General features: G+C 46.7%; 1 protein-coding gene across 4 annotated transcripts in view; it reads left to right on the top strand.

Moving 5' to 3' along the window:
* DNAAF9 (dynein axonemal assembly factor 9) overlaps positions 1 to 24358 on the top strand; it is a 153494-nt gene that overhangs the window by 106801 nt on the left and 22335 nt on the right. For all 4 annotated transcript variants that reach the window (XM_078371253.1, XM_035302789.3, XM_035302788.3 and 1 more), the window contains 8 exons: positions 309 to 455; positions 1899 to 1987; positions 3871 to 3972; positions 4237 to 4354; positions 6716 to 6804; positions 9397 to 9555; positions 16571 to 16696; positions 19399 to 19436. In XM_078371253.1, coding sequence (XP_078227379.1) covers positions 309 to 455; positions 1899 to 1987; positions 3871 to 3972; positions 4237 to 4354; positions 6716 to 6804; positions 9397 to 9555; positions 16571 to 16696; positions 19399 to 19436 — 868 coding nt within the window. The remainder of the gene's footprint in view (positions 1 to 308; positions 456 to 1898; positions 1988 to 3870; positions 3973 to 4236; positions 4355 to 6715; positions 6805 to 9396; positions 9556 to 16570; positions 16697 to 19398; positions 19437 to 24358) is intronic.

Here is a 24358-nt window from a genome sequence, read left to right as displayed (position 1 = left end):
ACTCTGGAGGCTAAGGGAGGAAAATCACTTGAACCTTGGAGAAGGAGGTTGTGGTGAGCCGAGATCACATCACTGTACTCCAGCCTGGGCAACAGAGTGAGACTCTGTCTCAAAAACAACAAAAATGCTTGTACTTCCTTTATCTCCTATAAATAAATCTTGGAAAGCACATATATACTGAACTCCACTGAACTACATAATGTGACAGTAATTGCACTGAAATTGATCCTGTGTGTTCTGGCAGTAGTTGTGAGTGCTGTAATTGTGCAGATGCCCTTCTTGCTGATGCTCCCTCCTTTTCTCTTTAGGATTCCACCAGTATTGTTGCTGCTCTTCTCATAGACTTCAAGAGCTCATTGCTTCCTCACCTCCCCGTTTATTTCCATGGATCAAGCAATTTTCTGATGATCGCCCTTTTCCCCAAATCGAAGATATACCAAGCATTTTACTCAGAGGTAACATCAGTTATTATTCAGTAATACTGCTACTATTTTTTTTCCCTGTAGTGATTTAAATGGTAAGGCAATGGGACTAACAGTGAAGCGATGAGAGGGAGAGTTAGGAGGGCTGGCTGGTGTGGAGTGACTGCTTGAAATCCCTTCAGGTTCTGGAATGGTGCTGTTGGCAGTGAAGGGTGAGAGCCTAAATAAACTGAACAAAAGGCTTTTTAGCCTTTAAGAAAAATCTACTTTGTCCTTTTTAAATCCTAATTAGACTTATCTCCTATTTAGCTACTTTATTGAATTGTTGGGGCCTACCTACTGAATTAGTGTTCCCTTTGCCACCCTCCTTCTCTGTGGGTCACGGAATTAGTGTGACTCCTTCCTCTACTGAATTAGTGTTCCCTTTGCCACTCTCCTTCCCCATGGGTCACGACCCCTGCCCTTGTGAATGGTACCACCTGGCAGGCTGTACATTATAGGTGCTCCGACAGACTGCACAAGTGAGAGCTTATAAGAATGATACAACCTGGCTGGGCGCGGTGGCTCACGCCCGTAATCCCAGCACTTTGGGAAGCCGAGGCGGGTGGATCACAAGGTCAGGAGATCGAGACCATCCTGGCCAACATGGTGAAACCCCGTCTCTACTAAAAATACAAAAATTAGCTGGGCATGGTGGCACGTGCCTATAATCCCAGCTACTCAGGAGGCTGAGGCAGGAGAATTGCTTGAACCCAGGAGGAGGAGGTTGCAGTGAGCCAAGATTGCGCCACTGCACTCCAGCCTGGCGCCTGGCGACAGAGCAAGACTCTGTCTCAAAAAAAGAATGATAGGACCCGCTGAGAGACCAAGCAGTAGCCAAAGTCAAACTGATGGCCAGCCTCATGATTGTGAGAATTCTTGGAAAGGTGTGATTACAGCAGCTTGTGAGGGGACGGTGTTCCTCTCTCAGATCAGATTTGCAGACCATAGAGGATGCAAGAGTTGACCTTGGCTATAGAATAGCTTCTCAGCCCAGTCTGTGTCTCCCACCTTTGCTGGACCTTCTTACCTCCTTGTGCTTGTCCTTTCAATCTGGGAAAGTAAAGACAAACTTTAGATTCTCTTCAGCCATCCCTCTACCTCTAGGCAGGAGTTACTTGAACCACTTCTGTCTGTCTCCCTAGAGGAGAACATGCCTCTGCGGCCAGCACAGTGTTACCCGACCCCCCTTTCTCCGCGCTTCCTGACCTCTGAAGGAACAGAATCCCTGGGGGAGGAACCCAGAAAGACATTCTGGGTTTAAAAAATACAGAACAAAATTGCTTCAGGCCTCTATTTTTGAAGCAAACTTGTTTGTTATAGTCATTTTCTTTGCACTGATTGTCTAGATTTTCAACAACTATCAAATCCCCATGTGGGTTCCATATCCTGTTGTTGGGTTTAAAGTGTTCTTTGCTCAAATTCTGTTTTGTTTAGGTCTTCTCCCTCTGGCAACAGCAGGATAACTCAGGACTCTCTTTAAAAGTGATCCAGGAAGATGGATTATCTGTGGAACAAAAGAGATTGTAAGTGGCAGCTTCAGTGTTTGTGCTTGTTTCCCTAGGCGTTGTGGGTGTGCTGTCTCTGCAGGATACCTAGCATTATGTAACACAGGGGTCTTGGCTTCTGAAAGGGTCAATGCAGACATTTCAGTGCTGCCAAGTTGCAGGTAGCCAGGGCCCTTGGAGGAATAGAAAGTAAGAGAGGTCCACATGCATTGCCTCATGCTTGTAATCCCAACACTTTGGGAGGCTGAGGCAGGAGGATGGCTTGAGCACAGGAGTTCAAGACCAGCCTGCCTGGACTACACAGTGAGACACCATCCCTACAAAACATAAAAAATTAGCTGGGTATGGTGGCACACGCCTGTAGTCTCAGCCACTCAGGAGGTGGAAGGGTTGCTTGAGCCCAGGAGTTCAAGGTTGCAGTGAACCATGACCATGCCATTGCACTGCAGCCTGAGTGATGGAACAAGACCCTATCTCAGAAAAAAAGGTCCCCGCTGCTGGGAGCCAGTGTGGCTGTACGGGGCTGCATCTCGCAGCCGCCACCCAGGCCAGGCATGGTGTTGGGCTCCGGGCCCACCTCAGCTGTCTCAGGGAACCCAGGGTCTCACTCTGTCACGCAGGGTAGAGTGCAGTGGTGTGGTCCCGGCTCACTGCAGTCTCCACCTCCCAAGCTTAGGTGGTACTCTGACTTCAACATCTTGACAAATTGGGACTTCAGGGTTTGCAGAACTTGAAGCTAATTTACCTTGTACATGTAACATGCATTTTCCTGATCCAAACAAGCTTCACTATTTTCAGCTAACAGTAACCCAGATATGGGTTACCACCAGAGTGGAAAATTTCAGTTTGAAACTGAAGTTCCTGACAACATGGTGCCTCCCAAAGTGAAATGCCTAACCGAGATCTGGCACCCCAACATCACAGAGACGGGAAATATGCCTGAGTTTACTGAGAGAACATTCAATTGACAGCACTGGCTGGGCTCCCATGAGAACATTAAAGGATGTCATTTGGGGTTTAAACTCTTTCTTTCCTGATTTTTTGAATTTTGATGACCCACTGAATATAGAAGCTGCAGAACATCATTTGCAGGACAAGGAGGACTTCCGGAATAAAGTGGACAACTGCATATGCCAGATGATAAAAGGGGAAGATTGCAGGCCCATGGACTGTGTTACAGTTTCTCTCTAATGTGAAATAGCAAGAGGTAGTCCCACCTCCCAACCTCATGCTTCCTCTCGGCCCTCTGGATTGCCCCAGTCCTGTGACCATGTTGCCCTGAAGAAGACCATCTTTATGACTGCTCATTGTAGATGGAGAATTCATCTTAAATACAGCAAGTAAATGTGTTTGGGCTTCTTTGGGAAAAAAAAAAAAAAAGTTGGGCACAGTGGCTCACACCTGTAATCCCAGCACTTAGGGAGGTCAAGGCAGGCGGATCACCTGAGGTCAGGAGTTCAAGACCAGCCTGGCCAACAAGGTGGAAACCTCATCTTTTCTGAAAAACAAAAACTAGCCAGGCATGGTGGTGTGCGCCTGTAATTCCAGCTACTCGAGAGGCTGAGCCTAAAGAATCTTTTGAACCTGGGAGGCAGAGGTTGCAGTGAGCCAATATTGTGCCACTGCACTCCAGACTAGGTGACAGAACGAGACTCCATGTCCAAAAGAAAAAGCAAGATGAGAGGTGAAACCACCAAGAATCAGAAACTCATAGCATTATCAAAGGATTTCAGGCCACCCTTTCTATGTGGACATACTCATCATCATGCAATAATACCTCATTTCGTTTAAGTCTGAGATGAGTGTTTTGAAAGAGTTGACTCTGTCCCTGGACTCTGGCTTGAAAGCATCAAAACCAGTTGGAAGATGGACTTCTAATCTGTGAGCTTTTGTTATTCCAGGCACTCCAGTGCACAGAAGCTCGTCAGTGCCCTGAGCCAGCCTGTTGGTGATAAACGGAGTTCCCTAAAGTTCCTTTCAGCCAAACTCCCAGATCTGGACTGGTAAGCTCTCCTTCTGTTTATAGATGTTTAATATTCTGGCTTTTGAAATGTCAGAAACCCCAATGTTGGTTCTTTTAAGCTCCTTTTTCTTTTGGTTTCTTAGAGATCACTGTTAAAATGTCACCATAACACACAAGTTTATTCTCTAGAGAGAATCTCTCCAAGGTTTATTTTTAGCAATTAAGTAGAAACTTTTTCACATGAGTAGGCACATTCAGGAAAGGCTAGGATGGTAACATAATAGCACTGTCTTTGTGTTTTTAGGTTTCTCCAGCATTTCACCATCAGCAGCGTTAGCCAGGAGCCCGTGATGCGAACACATCTTCCTGTCCTGCTGCAGCAAGCTGAAATCAACCCTACTAACATAGTAGAAAATGACAAGGTAGACGAGCTCACCAAATATACTGGGAGTTCACAGGAAGATAATCTTGAGAGCCTACCCCTGGATCTTTTGTGTCAGTTAACAAAAGGATCTCAGATGGAGTCCCTGATACAGGACTCTCCACTTCCTTGGATCCTGAAATGTAATGATACATATACAACCTGCTGTATACAATGACTGTGCCAGGTGTCTGCGTTAAGCCTGGCCAAGCCTCATGAAAGTCATAAAACCCTGGCATCTTGCATTCCCTTTCCTGGCCTCTCGAGATCATTTTAAACTCCTACTCAGTGCTCTTATGCCATTAGCTCTTTCTGATTCTGACAGAAACATGCCTGGCAGTGGTTGACACATTGTCCTTAATACAGGGAAGGGCACCCATGTTATTCAGCCCTTGCTGGAGTCACCAGAGTAAGAGTATGCTTTATAAACATATCTTCCCCAGAGTAGTTTTTTTTTTGAGACAGTCTAGCTCTGTTGCCCAGGCTGGAGTGCAATGGTGCAATCTCAGTTTACTGCAACTTCTGCCTCCTGGGTTCAAGTGATTCTTCTATCTCAGCCTCCAGAGTAGCTGGGATTACAGGCATGCACTACCACACCCGACTAATTTTTTTATATTTAGTAAAGACAGGATTTCACCATGTTGGCCAGGCTAGTCTCAAACTCCTGACCTCAGGTGATCCACCTGCCCTGGCCTTCCACAGTGCTGGGATTACAGGTGTGAACCACTGGGCCTGGCCCCCACAGTGGATTTTAATCTGCTCTTGCCTCATGCTTCCCTCCTCTTGACTCCCTCCCACCATTCCTTCAGAACCATAAGTCTGATGTTTTTTTGTTTGTTTGTTTGTTTGTTTTTTGAGATAGTGTCTTGCTCTGTCACCCAGGCTGGGGTGCAGTGGCGCAATCTCAGCTGAGGCAGTTCTCCTGCCTCAGCCTCCCAAGTAGCTGGAATTACAAGTGCCCACCACCGCACCCAGCTAATTTTTTCTATTTTAATAGAAATGGGGTTTCATCGTATTGGCCAGGATGGTCTCAAACTCTTGACCTCAGGTGATCCTCCTGCCTCACCTTCCAGAGTGCTGGGATAACAGGTGTGAGCCACCATACCTGGCTTTCTTTTTGAGATGGAGCCTCACTCTGTCACCAGGCTGGAGTGCAGTGGCACCATATCAACTCACTGCAACCTCTACCTCCTGGATTCAAGCAATTCTCCTGCCTCAGCCTTTCAAATAGCTGGGACTTCAGGCACACGCCGTCATGCCTAGCTAATTTTTGTATTTTTAGTAGAAACGGGGTTTCACTATTGTGGCTAGGCTGGTCTTGAACTCCTAACTTCAAGTGATCTGCCTGCCTCGGCCTCCCAAAGTGCTGAGTTTACAGACATGAGCCCAGCCCAGAACCATAAGTCTTCATAGACTCAAAGAGGGCATTTATTTCCATTGCAAGTCTAGAAGATACTTGCCGCAAAAGGAAATAGAAGAACCAAGCAATCAGAAGCATCATTTTTTCCCTTAGGTGAGTGTATAAAGCATCTGAAAATACCTACTTGTTCCGGCACTTTGGGAGGCCAAGGCGGGTGGATCACCTGAGGTCAGGAGTTTGAGACCAGCCTGACCAATAAGGTGAAACCCAATTCTCTACTAAAAATACAAAAACTAGCCGGACATGGTGGCAGGTGCCTGTAGTCCCAGCTACTCGGGAGGCTAAAACAGGAGAATCACTTGATCCCAGGAGGCTAAAAGTTTGAGGTGAGCGGAGATTGTGCCATGGCACTCCAGCCTGGGCGACAGAGTGACTCCATCTAAAAAAAAAAAAAAGCCTTAGCCCTGGCTTGGGTGGCACAGGCAATCAGGCAGAAGCATCCCAGCACCACTCTCCTGTCCTCTGCCCTAGTTTATCACACCAGTGTAGCCTGGGCATTTTTGTCCCAGACCTCCTTTCTACCCAGTGTTTTCCTAAGAAGTGTTATTATTGGAAAAAAGTCATAATATCCTTGAATGTCTGCTTTACAGAAGAGATCTGTGGTCTCAATCAGGTAGGTCCTTTAATGCATTGTATTTAGACTGATCTATTCACAATCTGCTCTAATTAGTATATTACTCTAGTAAAAATTAGACTAGTAACATCACGTTTTATGTGGTATTTGCTACGTGCCACACACTGTTCTAAACACTTTGCTTACGTTAAGTCAGTTAATCCTCACATCTACCTTCAATGTAGGTCTGTCATTGGCCTAAGGTCACAGAGTTAGTGGTCATGCTGAGGTTCAGACCCACAATGCTTGCCACCAGAAGTCAGTTCTCTTAACCTCTTACACAATGCAATGCAGTTGAATTGCAAACCCATGACTTTTTCTTCATGTAGGTAATTATCACCATTGTAACCGGTCTCCCAGGCTGTCACGCTATCGAGCTCTGTGCTTTTCTGGTCACTCTGCATAAGGAATATGGCAGGTTAGTATAGCTGCTGCCTTTGCTTTGGGGAAAGAGATCCTAACTTGGGCCTGTCTAGGCACTGGGAAACCTTAGACATGTACTGGCCTTGGTGTGACTGGTATCAACACGGTAGTCATCCATTCATTTAACACGCTATACTGAGCACTTCCTGTATGCCAGGCACTGTTCTGAGTATGAGAGAATACACTGATGAACAAACAGACACAAAAATCTCTGCCCTTATGGAGCTTACATTCTAGTTTGGGAAGACAAACAAACAGATAAGGAAAAGTATATTAACTTGTGAAAAGTTCTGTGGAGAAAATAAAGCAGAGAAGGGGCCAGGTGCAATGACTCACACCTGTAATCCCAGCACTTTGGGAGGCCAAAGTAGGTGAATTGCTTGAGCCCAGGAATTTGAGACCAGCCTTGGCAACATGGTGAAACCTACAAAAATATAAAAATTAGCTGAGCATGGTGGCATGCACCTGTAGTCCCACCTACTTGGGAGGCTGAGGTGGGAGGATCACTTGAGCCCAGGAGGGCGGGGTTGCAGTGAGCTGAGATTGTGCTACTGAATCCCATCCTGGGCAGCAGAGTGAGACCCTGATTAAAAAACAAAACAAAAACCAGAAAATAAAGCAGGGGGCCAGGCACAGTGGCTGATACCTATAATCCCAGCACTTTGGGAGGCTGAGGCGGGCAGATCACTTGAGGTCAGGAGTTCAAGACCAGCCTGGCCAATATGATGAAACCCCATCTGTACTAAAAATATTAAAAGAATTAGCTGGGCATGGTGGCACAGGCCTGTAATCCCAGCTACTCAGGAGGCTGAGGCAGGAGAATTTCTTGAACCAGGACCTGGGAGGCAGAGGTTGCAGTGAGCTGAGATCATGCCTCTTACTCCAGCCAGGGCTCCAGAGTGAGACTCTGTCTCAAAAAAAAAAGAAAAGAAAGCAGGGAAGGTTATAAAGTACAGGGCTGGGGGTGGGGTTCCAGTTTTTTTGTTTGTTTGTTTATAGAGACAGGGTCTCTGTCACCCAAAGTCAGGTACAGTGGCACAATCATAGTTCGCTGTAACCTCAAACTCCTGGGTTCATATTATCCTCTCACCTCACTCTCCCAAGTAGTTAGAACTACAGGTATGCACCATCACACCCAACTAATTTTTTTTTTTGAGATGGAGTCTTGCTGTGATGCCCAGGCTGGAGTGCAATGGCACGATCTTGGCTCACTGCAACCTCTGCCTTCAGGGTTCAAGCAATTCTCCTGCCCCAGCCTCCAGACTAGCTGGGACTACAGGCGTGCACCACCACACCTGGCTAATTTTTATATTTTTAGTAGAGACAGGGTTTCACAATATTGGCCAAGCTAGTCTCGAACTCCTGACCTCAAGTTTCATCATATCGGCCAAGCTAGTCTCGAACGCCCACCTCGGCCTCCCAAAGTGCTGGGATTACAGGCGTAAGCCACTGTGCCTAGCCACATCCAACTAATTTTTGAAAAATTTTTTAGAGATGTGGTTTTTCTATGTTTTCCAGGCTGGTCTCAAACTCCTGAGCTCAATTGATCCTCCCGCCTCAGCCTACAAAGTTTCTGGGATTACAGGCACAAGCTGCTGTGTGCCCAGCTTAGATTCCAATTTTAAATTGGGTGGTCAGGGAAAACTTCACTAAGAAGGTGGTATTTGAGCAAAGACTTTAAGGAATAAACCATGTGAATATCTGGGGGAGCACATTGTAGCAGCAGGTCAAGCAAGTGCAGAGGCCTCGGAGTACATCTGGTCAGGAGGGAAGTTCAGGGCTGTGATGGTTATAAAATCTTGGGAGCTGATGGATGTCATGATCCTTCCATGAGCACAAGGAGACTGCATGAGTTCAGATGCAGCTGGGACAGGTTGGCCCAGGTGAAATTAGGAAAATCATTCATCCTTCACTTCCACCTGGCTGTCAGATTACTAAACAACCCTTGCTGATTGAACCAGGCATTTAATATCTAGTCAGTCTTCCCCAAAGTAAGGCATCCTGCAGGAGGCCATAAAGAAATTTAGAAGCCCAAAATTGCATAGAAAGTCGGCAGTTTAGGATGAGATATTGTGGGGAATAGGGAGGCATATATCACAGGGATGCTCAGGAAATATTGGACCTCATTTATTAAGTACTAAATGTCAAACAGGTTCCCTGTGTCTAGTGCTTTTGTTCTATAAACATTCTACGCATTTCTTATTCTTAGCAAGAGACAACTGAAGCCATGCAAAAGATGGCTTCAGTTAGTCTCTTGCTAAGAATAAGAAATGGGTAGAAGTGACTGCCTGGTCAGGAGTCTTTCTTACCTCTGAAGTCTGTTGGTCAAGTGCTTACCTGACCGTTTTCCCTAAGGCAAGGGGTTTCCTATCAAAAGTCCCAGTGACAGTGGTTTCAGGATACTGGGCTTCCAACCCATTCAATGTCCTCTGCCTTTTTTGCTGTGAGATCAGGATGGCTTTCTCCTGAATGGTTTCACTGGGCAGAACGGCTTTAGGAGTCATGTTCACATTTGAATCCATGACTGAACCTATGGTGCCAGGCCATCAGATGGACCCCATGCTGAGGTTACATTTTCCCTTTCCAGATGGATGGTGTACCGCCAAATCATGGACAGCTCCGAATGTTTTCATGCTGCACACTTCCAGAGATACCTTTCCAGTTGCCTGGAGGCCCGGCAGAACCGCTCTGCTCGTCAGTCAGCCTACATCCGCAAGAAGACCAGACTGCTGGTGGTGTTACAAGGGTGAGCATTGGAAATCTGGGAACAGTCAAATCAGGGTGATGACCTTGCCATTACTCTTATTTCATGTATAATAAACCTGGAGCACAGAATAGACTCCACACATGCATGACTAATGTCTGTGCTACAGAGAAGCCTTAAGCAAGCAATGACCCTGTTGCCATCCTATGGCCTATAGGCTAGTATAGCTTCCACACAAGTTTTCATTTTGGATTTAACATCATCATATCCCAACAAGGTGGGGAATTAGGGAATCTGGTAAGATTTATTGGTAATTCTTGCAGCAGTAGTGGTCCCTAAGCCTCTTCCTTCATCGTCTAAATAAGGGAGCTTTATCTGTTTCAGTCCTCCCTCTTGTGGAGTTGCAGAGATGACCCTCATACTCTGCAGTCTCCAGCCTCACCACACCCTGGATAGCTAGCCTAGGAGAGTTTCCTGAGACCCTTAGTGAGGAGTGTGAATATTCACACTGGGTAAGAAGCTCCCTTTTCTGGGCTATGTGCAGAACAATGATTATAAGCTGACTAGCTCATGAAGTCTCTGTAAGCATGTGTGCAACATTAGAGGGCAGGTTTGACACAGTTTGTACCACTGCTCTAGGGGACCCTGGCTGAAAGGAAGTTCTCTTGACTTGTTCTAAGGCCTTTCAAGAAGGAGCCCCTCACAGATCCATCACCACCCCAGGCCCAGAGGGGAATGTGCAGTCAGGAAAACAGGAGCTGTGCTTTTCACTAGTGTCGTTAAGTTTGGTGGTAATAAAGAAGCTTTTGGCAGTTCTTACAAAGTGCTTTTGTGCTGTTAGTGTTTGCAGTTGGCTAATTGTTTCCAGTAAAGAATGAGTCCCAATCCAAAGCCCCATTTCGTGTCCTGGCTGTGGTGATGGGAATTGGAGAACAGCTGGGAGGGTGGTACTGAGGAAGGAGGCTGGTAGGGTGGTGCACCCCAGCAGGCCAAATTTCCACTTGGAGTCTTGTTCTCATACCTTGCCTCCAGCTTCCCTTCTATCAGCCCTCTGTCCTGCTTGTGGGCTGAGGTCCTAGAAACCAGAGGAAGAGTCTGGGCTTGAAACCTCTTGTTTTCTTCTGGTTTTCTATTGCTTCTACTGGTCAAAGGAATGGGTTGGCCTCCTTCTTCACCTCCTGCCCCCACCAGTTGATTGTCACTGAGGCTGTGGACCTGGAGATTCATTCGGCAGCTTGACCATGTACATACAGCTGAGTCATTTCCATTTCCCATCACTTCGGAGAGCATCACTGACTTCTTGTCTTGACTTTAGAAGTCTGCAAAAGTGTCAGCTTTCCTGCCTGCTTCTGGATTACAGTGACATTGTGTGACCAGCCCACTCTTTTACTGCACACCCAACCTTTGCTCCATCACAGTCCTAGGATATAGGGACCTCTAGTCGATTTCCTGGAGGACTTCAGTCAGAATACCAGCTAAATGTTGTGGCTCTTCACTAAGACACTGTTCTTACCGGCTGGGCTCATATAGCAGCCTCCTTCATAGCATGTACATCGCTTGGTGCTGGGCCTTCATGCCCATTATTTAGGTTGTTGGTGTTGGGAGATCCCAGAGGCTTCTCATATTGAGAATTGTGTTCCTTGAATATGGCATTATTTTCTTTCTTTTTGAAATAGAGTCGGACAGGTGCGGTGGCTCACGCCTCTAATCCCAGCACTTTGGGAGGCTGAGGCGGGTGGATCATGAGGTCAGGAGTTCGAGACCAGCCTAGCCAAGATGTTGAAACCCTGTCTCTACTAAAAATACAAAAATTAGCTGGGTGTGGTGGCATGCGCCTGTAATCCCAGCTACTCAGGAGGCTGAGGCAAGAGATCGCTTGAACCTGGGAAGTGGAGGTTGCAGTGAGCCGAGATTGTGCCATTGCGCTCCAGCCTGGCTGACAGAGTGAGACTCCGTCTCAAAAAAAAAAAAAAACAGAGTCTTGCTCTGTTGCTCAGGGTGTAGTGCTATGATCTCAGCTCACTGCAACCTCCACCTCCCGAGTTCAAGTGATATTCCCACCTCAGCCTCCCAAGTGGCTGGGATTACAGATGCATGCCACCACACCCAGCTAATTTTTGTATTTTTTTGTAGAGATTTGATTTTACTATGTTGCCCAGGCTGGTCTCAAACTCCTGACCTCAGGTGATTCGCCTGCCTCAGCCTTTCAAAGTGCTGGGATTACAGGCGTGAGCCACTGCTCCTGGCTTTTTTTTTTTTTTTTTTTTTTTGGGAACTGAGTCTTGCTCTGTCCTCCAGGCTGGAGTAGAGGGGCGTGATCTCAGCTCACTGCAACCTCCGCCTCCCAAATAGCTGGGATTACAGGCATGCACCACCATGCCCAGCTAATTTTGTATTTTTAGTAGAGACGCAATTTCTCCATGTTGGTCAGGCTGGTCTCAAACTCCTGACCTCAGGTGATCCGCCCTCCTCGGCCTTTCAAAGTACTGGGATTACAAGCATGAGCCACTGCGCCCGATCCCTGGCCTTTGTTTTTAGAGTTGGGGGTTTCCCTATGTTGCTCAGGCTGTTCTCAAACTCCTGAGCAGAAGCAGTCTTCCCACCTCAGCCTCCCAAAGTGCTGTGATTATGGGCGTGAGCCACCATGCCCAGCCCAGCTTTATTTTCATTTATAGCATTCTTTGGGGAAACTTGTAATATAGGACAGATACTTCTTTAGCCCCTAGAGTGGCCTGATGCCATTCAATTTAGTGCCGCAGTGGGGCAGTAGACTTGAACTTTGATACCAAGTGGAGCTGTTAGTTGTTGTTTTAAAAATTGAATTTATGTATTTTAAAATGACAAAGTTTTAGAAACGGAGGACAGATTAGTGATTGATGGGGTCAGAATGGGAGTGGAGGGCAGAAGGGAGGTGTGTGTGTTTATAAAAAGGCAATACAAGGGATCCTTACATGTTGGAACTGTTTCTTATCTTGACCATGGTGATGGATATAAGAACCTGGCCAGGGGCCGGGTGCAGTGGCTCACACCTATAATCCCAGCACTTTGGGAGGTCGAGGTGGGTGGATCACGAGGTCAACAGATTGAGACCATCCTGGTCAACATGGTGAAACCCCGTCTCTACTAAAAAAAACATACAAAATATTAGCTGGGCATGGTGGCGCGTGCCTGTAATCCCAGCTACTTGGGAGGCTGAGGCAGGAGAATTGCCTGAACCCAGGATGCGGAGGTTGTGGTGAGCCGAGATCGCGCCATTGCACTCCAGCCTGGGTAACGAGAGCAAAACTTCATCTCAAAAAATAAAATAAAAAATAGGCTGGGTGCGGTGGCTCAAGCCTGTAGTCCCAGCACTTTGTGAGGCCGAGGTGGGTGGATCACGAGGTCAGCAGATCGAGACCATCCTAGTCAACATGGTAAAACCCCGTCTCTACTAAAAACTACAAAAAATTAGCTGGGCACGGTGGCGTGTGCCTGTAATCCCAGCTACTCAGGAGGCTGAGGCAGGAGAATTGTCTGAACCCAGGGGGCAGAGGTTGTGGTGAGCTGAGATCGCGCCATTGCACTCCAGTCTGGGTAGCAAGAGCGAAACTCCATCTCAAAAAAATAAAAAAAAAAGAACCTGGCCGGGCGCGGTGGCTCACACCTATAATCCCAGCACTTTGGGAGGTCAAGGCAGGTGGATCACTTGAGATCAGGAGTTCAAGACCAGCCTGACCAACATGGAGAAATTCCATCTCTACTAAAAATATAGAATTAGCTGGGTATGATGTCACATGCTTGTAATCCCAGCTACTTGGGAGGCTGAGGCAGGAGAATCACTTGAACCCAGGAGGCGGAGGGTGATGTGAGTTGAGATTGCACCCATTGCACTCCAGCCTGGGCAACAAGAATGAAACTAACTCTCAAAAAAAAAACCCTACACAGGTGGTAAAATTGTATAAAACTTAATACACACACGCACACAAATAAATATAAGTAAAACTGGGAAACTCTGAATTTTTAAAAATTAATTTTAGGGAATTTGAGCGGCTGTATTTATACTCTGGAATGTTATAAAATCATTCTTTAAAGTTATCTACATTAAAAGCAAAATCTTTCTCAAAACAAAAATTGAAATTAATGTAAAAATTTGTGCCCACTCAGATTGTAGGCTTAAATTGAAAACGTAAAACTGAGCCCAAAGGAGACTTAAATAGATTATCTGTTGTTTTAGAGAAAAGAAAGTTAAGGTTCTGCTGGGGTTTTTTGTTTTGTTTATATTTTTAATAAAGAAAATACTGACAGCAAACAAACAGGAAGAGACAGTTTTTTGCCTTCATCATGCAGTTGGGTCAGTTAAGCCCAAGTGGTCTGGTACAAGCTGTAGCCCTGGCACCATGGCTCACACCTGTAATCCCAGCACTTTTGGAGGCCAAGGTGGGTGATGCACTTGAGCTCAGGAGTTTGAGAGCACCCTTAGCAACATGGTAAAACCCTCTGTCTACCAAAAATCCAAAAACTTAGCTGGGTATGGTGGTCCCAGTTACTCAAGAGACTGAGGAAGGAGAATTGCTTGAGTCTGGAAGGCGGAGTTTGCAGTGAGCTGTGACTCTGCCACTGCACTCCAGCCTGGGTACAGAGCAAGGCTCTGTCTCTTAAAAAAAAAAAAAAAGAAAGAAAAGGCTCTAGTAACTTGAGCATGGTGCTTCCTTCTGGGTGAGGGCTGCCCTTTCTGTGTGGAGGTATCACCCAGGATGATTATGGGGCTGGGGAGGGTGGGAGATTCTAGCAAGGATTCCCTTAATAGATAGAGTGAAGAGCCCAGGGCCTCCTCTCTTGGGCAGTTCCCAGATGCCTAGGCCCCGTCTCCTTGATGAAATGAAATGCCTTGAAAACCTAGAAATTCCGCAGCCACCCTCTCTAAGGGAAATCCTGTTATATTAAAATTATTCCTCAAGCATGGCTTCTGAATCTTTTTCAGTCCTCCTTTGCTACCCTAAGAAATGAGTCTTCCCTGTGTAAAAAAAAAAAAAAAAAACGAGTCTCTACTGCTTACGCTGAAGTCTCCTGTAGGCTGTTTTATGTTTGCAATTTAAGTCTACAGTCTGAGTGAGCACATGTTTTACATTAACCATAAGAGTTAAATCCATTAACTCCATTGTAAACACCACCACAGAGGGATGTGGAGCAGCACACACACGCCAGCTCTGCTTACCAGGCATGCTTCTATATGGGTCTGGCAGTGCATGTTGTGGGTAGGACTCTCCTGGCATCCAGGTCCAGCCAGGCACTCAGTGGAAAGAGCCCCACTTGGTCATACACACATGCCCAGGCAGGGGAGAAGCCCCACAGAAGAGAAGGCTGTGAGCAGTGAGCAGACGGCTGCCAGGCCCCCCTGGGGGACCTCCAGAACCTAATACATCCCATTCTCTACTGAAGCACTGCCACCTGATCAGGACTCAGGAGAACCTGGGATGGGGTGGAATACTGTAGTCTGGGATAAAGCCAAGGGCCTTTTTACAGATGAGTTGTTCATAGGAACTCAAGAACAACTCAAGCAGGCTATACCTGTCCACACCACCTCCAGCACTGGCTTCCAGAGGGCTCAGGCTAAACCAGGCCCATGTGATCAGAAGGGCTGCCCGTTAGGTTTGACTTTGTTCCATAGAAACAAACCTTTTGGTAATAGGCTGGATCAATCAGGAAAGAGTTCTCCTGTACAAGGTGAAGAGACCAGGTCCCCTCTTGGAGTGGCCAGGGGCCTGCTCAGGGCTGAACATCCAGTTTATTTACCTACCCTGCTTTAGGCAGCAGAGATTACAGCACTCAACAACCATCTGACGTTCTTATTATGGAGACAGTAAACAAATAAATGAGAAAATAGGGTATAAGTAGCTGCTGATTGGTGCTTTGAAGAAACTTGGAGGAGGAGGCAGGGAATGCCAGGAAGGAGAGGTTGCTGGATCACACAGGGTATATGAAGTCAGAGAATGCATCTCATAAGATGCCACCTGAGCAGAGACCTGAAGGGAGAGAGAACAACCCATGCAGATACCTGAGGAAAAGAACATTCCAGGCAGGGAGACAAAGAATGCAGAGGTAGAAGTATGCCTGGCATGTTCAGAAAAGAGCCAGGAGGCCAAAGTGGCTGGATTAGGGCAAGGGAATGATGGTAGATGAAATTCTTCACTACTCCGCAGGTGGTCAGGTCATAGAGGGCTGCCCGGGCCATTTTGAGGGCTTTGGCTTTCACAGAGTGAGATGGAAGCCTCCAGAGGGTTTTGAACAGAGGAATGACATGATCTGACTCTGGGTATAGCATAACCCTCTGGCATCTGTGTTGAAAACAGATCAGAGAGAGGTAGGGACAGAAGCAGCGACAGCTGGGAGGCTGTTGGGGCAATCTGAGCAAGAGATAATAACGGTTTGGACCCAGTGGGAGCATAGGGGTGTAAGCAGTGATCTCTTCTAGTTATATTTTGAAGATAGAAAAAAATGCAGTAAAAGGAGACCAAAAAAAAAATCTTTGAGCTTAGCATCTGAAAGAGTAGAGTCCATCTGCTGAAAAGGACAAGGAGTTTGGAGAGAGTTCCAGGCAGGAGGTACCAACGTGAGCTGTATTTGACATGGATGGGTCTGCTGACCTGGGTGGGTCTGGATGCAATCCCCCTTTCTCTCTTGCCTGTGTTCTGAGAAGTGGGAAGAAAGAAATGAGCTACTAAAGAAAATAGGCAAGTGGCAGGAGCTCCTAACTTGATTAGAAAACAGGCCTTAGGACACTAGGTCCCACCCTCAGAGCTCCAGGGTCACCTGCAGGCTTCCTTTTGCCCCTAGAGCAGGGTAGTTCTTCCACTCACTCTTGCACAATTAGGAGGACTAATGCAACTTGGGAATGTAGAAACACTGTAGATTCCAGGGGCTGCATGTCATGAAGTGGAGTGACATCAAGGGACTGGATTGCAGGCTCTTCTTTCGGTTTTCTTTCCATCCTTGTTCAGTCAGCCACTCAGCATTCCCCTCTTCCTCCACTTTGCAATGCCAGTCAGTAAACTAATCATTCCCTTTTTACCTTCCCCAGCTACACAGATGTTATTGATGTTGTCCAGGCCCTGCAGACCCACCCAGACTCAAATGTCAAGGCCTCCTTCACCATTGGTGCCATCACAGCGTGTGTGGACCCCATGAGCTGCTACATGGAGCACAGGTAGATACTGGATGTGGTGTGTAAGTGTACTGAAAGCAGTTTTTTTCCGCTGACCAGGAGACACATCTTTTGGAATGCATTAGTCACCTTGTGTGTAGTAAATGCTGTTCTTTTATTAGTGCTAGGTCCTCAGTTTTGGACTTGTAGCCAAAAAAGAGAGAGAAATTAGGGAATACAAACTTGGATTTTGTGAGGGAGAACTATTTCTGTTTAACAGTTAGTACATAATAAGGACTTACAAAATCTCTGCTTAATAAATGGGAGCTCCCGCTGGGCACAGTGGCTCACGCCTGTAATCCCAGCACTTTGGGAGGCCAAGGCGGGTGGATCACTTGATGTCGGGAGTTCAAGACCAGCCTGACCAACATGGAGAAACCCCATCTCTACTAGAAATACAAAAATAGGGCGCAGTGGCTCATGCCTATAATCCCAGTACACTCGGGAAGATGGAAGGTTGGAGGATGCTTGTGCCCAGGAGTTCAAGACCAGCCTGGGAAACATAGCAAGATCACATCTCTGCAAAAAAAAAAAAAAAAAAAAAAGTTAACAAGGTGTGGTAATGAGCATCTGTAGTCCCAGCTACTTGGTAGGCTAAGGCTGGAGAATTGCTTGAGCCTGGGAGGTTGAGGCTGCAGTGAGCTGTGTTCATGCCAGTGTACTCCAACTTGGGCAACAAAGTGAGACCCTATCTCAAAAAAAAGAGTTGACTTGCTCCACCAACTGAACAGTTGCTCCATTGCTTAAATTTTTTTTAAGTAAAACTTTAAAAATTAAATAAGTAAATAAAAGAATACTTACTGTGCAGCAGGCCTTCTCTGGACTGTTAGCACAGTGAAGTCAGTGAGTTCTGTTCTTGGGAGACTCTGGTGTGGATGTGTCTTCCCTTGTTCCAGTCCCTTTGACCTTGCTAATAGCACATGGGGTTTCCTCCTTGGAATTGTTTAGAAATTACGAGGGAGTCAGGTAAGGGAACAGGATCCACAGCCCAACCTGGTATTCACCCAGCTTGCTCGTCCATCAAATTTGGTTTCAAATGGTATATGGCTGGCTGTTGTCAGAAATCAAATAAAAGGACAAATATTTGCTACCACCAAGGAAATTCCAGGAGAGAAATTCCCCAGGTGTTGTGAATATCGTTAATACCTGCCAGCTAGACCAGCAGTCATTTAGAAGAGTGGTTTCAGCCAGCATCCCAGTTGCCAGGGAAGAAAACACAGGACCTCTGTGGTGCCAGACTTGGGTCCCTGCCTTAGCCCTGCTGTCTGTGAGACATTGTGCAAGCTTAGTGTGTTTAGCCAACCCATGCTTTTCATCTGTTAGACACCTGAGGCACAGAGTGGACAGGACAACAGAGCAAGATCACATTGAGCTGCTTGCACAGTGCCTTTCCCACAGAAGGAACTCCACAAAAGGCAGCTCTTCCCGTTAGTGTTAGCTTTCTTCCCTCACGTAGGCTTTATGATGTTTTAGGAGTTCTGAAGCCCTGTGAGAATATCATTTTTTCTCTGGTGCCTGCTGCAATGCTACAGTTCTTAAGTAACTCACACTTTGTTTTTGTTTTGAGATGGAGTCTCGCTCTGGCTCTGTCCCCCAGGCTGCAGTGCAGTGGTGAGGTCTTGGCTCACTGCAACCTCCTCCTCCTGGGTTCAAGCAATTCTCCTGCCTCAGCCTCCCGAGTAGCTGAGATTACAGGCACACATCACCATGCCCGGCTAATTTTTGTATTTTTAGCAGAGACGGGGTTTCACCATGTTGGTCAGGCTGATCTCAAACTCCTGACCTTAAAATGATCTGCTCACCTCGGCCTCCCAAAGCACTGGGATTATAGGCATGAGCCACTGCGCCCAGCTCATAACTCACACTTGTTATCCCATCTCCTGCTTCACCTGCAATCCTGCAATCCAGTTTCCTGCTTTCCATTCACCGTTTGAGTTAAGAATGAGATTAAAGGCCAGGCGTGGTGGCTCACGCCTGTAATCCCAGCACTTTTGGAAGGCCGAGCCAGGCAGATCACGAGGTCAAGAGATCTAGATTATCCTGGCCAATATGGTGAAACCTCTTCACTACTAAAAATATAAAAAGATTAGCCGGGCGTGGTGGCATGTGCCTGTGGTCCCAGCTACTCGGGAGGCTAAGGTGGAAGAATGGCTTGAACCCAGGTGGAAGTTGTGGTGAGCCGAGATTGTGCCACTGCACTCCAGCCTGGTGACAGAGCAAGACTCCATCTCAAAAAAAAAGAAAGAAAGAAAAAAAGAATGAGATTAAAGAGGAACTGGGATTCTAATATGTACATAAAAAGAAGCATGGCAACTTTGGTATTAAAGGCTTCTGGTAGAGTTAGATGAGTATAATTCTTATTTTCCCTTGAAATATCCACTTTACTCAAAAATGTGTATCTTTCAAAAAAGACCAGCTCTTTCTCCATCTCCCATAGACCAAAGAGCTGGTCCTGTCCCCAGTATCCCCCGCTCAACATTCCACTTAGAATTGGCCGTGTAGGGACTTCTGTGGAGCTCCTGGCATGGGAAGCTTTGATGGAAATCTGTGAAGTCCGGTGTCTGTCCTTAGTGCTCAGTGTTGCGGCCACTTGCTTCATCATGTGAGTCGGTTGCTTGTCAGTGATACTTCTGTTTGTATGGGAAGTAATCAATGACAATTCTGAGATGAATGGTTTTTAAATATCTCCCCCTTTGTTCCCCTAGATTTCTCTTTCCTAAATGTCTTGACCAGTGTTCACAAGGTAAGTAATATGCTTTATTTACAGCTTACATGCCTTGCAAGTTCCGTAGAATTTGTCAATAGACTGTTCTTTGTGCTCTTACATAGTGTTCTGAAATCTAAAGCAAACAAAATTGGTCAGAAAAAAACCTTGACATCTTTACTTTTACCATATTTGATAGGCGTATTTATTCCAAGAGCTCGTCTCTTATGGCAACAAATTGCCACAGTAACACCTCTTCTGAGCTCAGCTTAAGTCACCCTGGCATTCCAGCTAATATTAGTGGACTGAGTAGGTATTCCTAGCCTCTGGATCAGCAAGATCTTGATTCACTTCTGCCCCAAGAGTGCCAAGTTTGGCCCAGCAGGTCCTGTCTTTCTTAATGTTGCCACCCCCATGCACACTGGAATTTTCCACATTTACTTGATAACACTGAGAAAAATTCACCCATCCTGTAGGTTGCATTCAACCTTACAATCCCCTAATACCTGGGAACCCTGGAAGCAGCACTTTCTAGTCATATTATCTGTGATGCTTGGAGGTCCAGAATAAATTCTGAATTCCCTGCAGTGGTGATGAAATGCTCATTGTTATCAGGAGACATGCCTGGGGTCCGGGCTTCCTGAGCTAGTCCAGCAAGCAGAAATCAGATGGAAGAAAACAACTCAGTGTCCCCAGCACAGTTTCGCCCTGCTGATCATATTGCCGGTCCACAGGGAGCAGAGACAACAGAACATACCAGAGCTGTTGTCTTGGGAAACAGCTGAGCTCGTGCTGCCCAGGACAGGAGGCTGGTCCCTGGAGGGAGGAATGTGTATGTTGGGCTGCTGTACCAGGTAGTCTCAGGTCCAGCTTTTAGAGGCACCACACCCCAGAAACAGGATGAAATGGAGATTGACTGGGACTGTCCACAATATCCACCCCAGATAGATTAAGGAGATTTTGTGGAGGTTGTGGGTCAATAGGATCTGGTAACATGCTAGATGAGGGGCATCTGTTGGAAAAAGAGGTATCAGGGTGACTCCTAGGTTTCTAGTTTAGGTGATCAGGAAGACTGGTGGTACCTGTCCTTGAAATAGAAAGCACAGGACAAAACATAGGTCCAGGAGATAACCAAGGAGGGCTGTCTCCTCCTAAGATACATATTTGGAAGTCACGGTCAAAGTTAATGGCATGGACTGTAGTCAGCCAGTATCCAGGTGTAGAGCTGAAAAGATCAGAAGGCTAGAGATGGGGTGAGAGTCGGGGTTCCAGGACACCGAAAGAGAAGAAGCTGGGAAGAGTATTGCCTGAGACATTTAGAGTGCTTGGGGCTGTAAAAAGGAAGATGGCTAGAGGAGAATACTTCCAAGATTTGTCATTGCCGAATGATCGCTCCTCCTTATTTGCTGTTAAGAAAGCCCGTGGGCTGCAAGGAGATACTACGTTTGTTAGAGGGGACCACTGAGAAGGAAGGGGTAGGGTCCAGAGCTCAGACTGGAAGTGAAGATTGACTCAGAAAAGCAGTATCCTCTTTGAGAATAGCTTTAGTTAGGAGCAGGTGAAGTTGAGGAAGTGTTTTCCTACAGGGCAGTACTGGCCAGCAGATGTGCCTAGGACTTGCTGACCTGTCCAGCCTCAGGCCCTGCCTTATTCTTGTAAATGCTGGAGCCTTCTTATCCCTTCAGAGCCCCTTGTCCACCGTGTGATGATTGGTACCCTAGTGCACCCCAGCTCCTTGGCATTCTTCCTCAGTGTCCCTCTTTTTTTTTGCATGAAGAACAAGCACAGATGGTGGGGCTTCCCTGGCACAGAGCCTTGGGGAAGTGTCCTGTCTTCATTGTCATTGAATCGGGGGCAGCCCTGGGTTTGTCTCACAAGGGGAAAGCCCCTTTTAGTCTGAGCCGTTTAAGGCTAAGACATACTGCTTTCTTTCTGGCACTTGGGTAGGCATGTTTCATTTATACTACCTTCCAATTCACTGTTCAAAGACAATGTGTGTTAAACTCTGCTTGTGTAGAGCTAGCAGTGTGATCAGATGTGGGCAGAGCACCTTCAGGCCACAAAGGTTGTTTTTGGAACTTCTCCAAGGGGCTTGTGGAGTGTCGGTGCCTTGCTTCTGGGCCCATGGGACCCCTGTGGACTGGCCTGACCAGACTTGCCATGGGCATGGGCTATATGGGGAGGGAGGAGATAAAAGGCAAGTATTTCTTTTCTCCTTGGAGATTTGGTAGCTGGCTTGGAGATGGGATCTGCCAGCATTAGACAAACACTTCATGTCCCGAGGGAGCATTTTGCCTCCCTTTTGCTCCTGTTCATGAGTCAGGCTACCTGATTCATAAGAGATTATTTTCAAATGGAAAGAGGACTTTGTTGCAGCCCCAAGAGAACGTGTATTACAGAAGTGAAAGGACTAAGACACAATCTCTGCTTAAAGAGCAAGTAAGACTCATAATGCTGGCTTGAAAGCAAAGTGGAGATACTTTACTGTCGTGGCCTTCTTTTAAAAGCATCTAGAGTCCGGACGCGGTGGCTCACGCCTATAATCCCAGCACTTTGGGAGGCCAGGGTAGGTGGATCAAGAAGTCAAGAGATCGAGACCATCCTGGTCAACATGGTGAAACCCCGTCTCTACTAAAAATACAAAAATTAGCTGGGCATGGTGGCGCACACCTGTAGTCCCAGCTACTTGGGAGGCTGAGGCCGGAGAATCGCTTGAACCCAGGAGGCGGAGGTTGCGGTGAGCTGAGATCATGCCATTGCACTCCAGCCTGTGTAACAAGAGTGAAACTCCGTCTCAAAAAATAAATAAAATAAAAAATAAAAACATATCTAGATAGAAGAAGTCACTTTTCTTTTCTGCTGGGCTTCTGGAATGCTTTAGCTGAAACTGGGATGGTCAGCCAGACAATAGGGATGCTTATCTGCTCTTGGGACTAGTATAGGCCAGGTTGCCTGCTCACTTAGCGCAGACTGGTGAGACCGTGGCCAAATCTGGGTGTCCACTCCTTGATACAGAACAGAAAGAAGCTCCTGGACCCCAAACAAGGTGGAACTGCTCACTGTGGCCTGTTCACCCTGTGCTCCAGATAACTGCTGTACCTGCCTCACAGATGGCATTTCCTCTTGGCAGGTGGCAGTTTACATAGCTGGCCTAAGGAATGCTGGGGATAATCCTCTTGCTTGTTTCCCTATAAAGCAAAGCCCCTTTTCTGTGCCCAGTTCCTGACCTAGAATCCCAGCCCCACAAGGTTTATCTAGATGGTACTTGTGCAGCAGACAGGACTTTGTATAAGATGTATCTGTCAGAGACCCAGATCGCAGCCTTTTCTTGGGCAGGCCAGGCCTGTGCTCATGACCTTGGTGTACCACCGCTCATATGGCCACATGTGGACCAATCTGACTCTTTTTTTTTTTTTTTTTTTTTTTTACATGAGCAAGGATTTCAGAAATCAATACCAATCTAACTCTTTTGTTTCTTTTGCCCAAAAAGATACCAAACAGAGTCCCAGAGCGTTTATAAATCTTCCCTCAGCCTTTGCTGGCTCTTCACTGCCAGACCCACCAGACTGTTCTTGTCTTCCACCCTGGGAATCTGGCAGGCCCTTTGTAGGATCTGGCTCCCATATCTGCCATCTCCAGAATGTGCTGAGCCCTCTAAGATCCTACTTGCCCTCCCCACTGTGCCACGTTTTGGGCTTTGCCTTACTCATTTTCCAGAGGCCCCACTTTCTGTGGCTGCACCAGGGCATGGGATTCTGGCATCAAGTTCTCCAGGCTGGCTTTACTGCCTTATCTACAGCCTCCAGGGTGCACTGCAGTGACCTTTCCAAAAGGCTATGTGAATACAGGTACTATCCCAGACTAGCGGCAGGAGCCAGGAGTCCTGGAATCTGCCTTCAAACTCTTGCTTGCCCCACATGTAAACCACCACCAGTGTTACCTTGGTTAGGAGGTTTTTCTGCTGCTGGTTTAGGAGTTCCATCTTAATGTTAAAGCTTCTTAACAGAAAGAGTATGTGAGGAATATTTTTAAAATAGAATAAACAAGATGCTGATGAATTCTCCATTTGAACTGGTTTAGTAATGTGCTGTTACCACCATTAGGTCAAAGAAAAGTGAGCCGGGCACAGTGGCTCATGCCCGTATTCACAGCACTTTGGGAGACAAGGCGGGTGAATCTCTTGAGCTCAGGAGTTCAGGACCACCCTGGGCAACATGGCAAAACCGTGTCTCTACAAAGAATATGAAAACTAGCTGAGAGTGGTACCGCATGCCTGTAGTCCCAGCTACTTGGGAGGCTAAGGTGAGAGGATCACTTGAGCCCCAGAAGCAGAGGTTGCAGTGAACCAAGATTGTGCCACTGCACTCCAGGTTTGGGTACTAGAGTGAGACTCTCTCTCAAAAAAAAAAGGAAAAGAAAACATGATTCTGTATATTCCTGCATATTTGTGCATGCATGCATAGACCATCTGAGGAAGTATACCCAAACAGTGGTTATCAGTGGTTGCCTCTGAGAAGAAAACTGGGCTTGGTGAGCCCCAGGAGGAGGGAAGAGGGAAGTTTTTACTAATAGATACTCAGCAGAGTAGGTCTCATGTCTCAGAACCAAGGAATGGATAGATCCAAGATGGTCCATAAGCACTTAGGAAGCAGCTTCTGTGCTTAGCAGGTGAGCTCTAACTCGTGACGGTCTTTGGCCCCAGGCACATAGCTTAGTCTTTGTGTGGGCCCTTTCCCTGGTCTTGAATGGAATGCGTCCAGATGAATTTGTGAGGTTAGATTCAGTCTTGAGAATTTTGGAACACTTTTTTCACAGGTTTAGTAATTGGTTTAGTAAAGTGCTGTTACTGGTAAGAGGAAGGAAGAGACTAGAGGCAGAGGTCAGGGTCCTGGAATCTGCCCTCAAACTATTGCCTGCCCCTCATCTAAACCATAAGTGTAGCAGCCTTGGCTGGTGGAAAT

Source organism: Callithrix jacchus, chromosome 5 (genome assembly GCF_049354715.1).
Source record: "Callithrix jacchus isolate 240 chromosome 5, calJac240_pri, whole genome shotgun sequence".
NCBI lineage: Eukaryota > Metazoa > Chordata > Mammalia > Primates > Cebidae > Callithrix > Callithrix jacchus.
The sequence above is the reverse complement of the archived record's forward strand: the minus strand, read 5'-3'. Positions and strand labels throughout refer to the sequence as shown.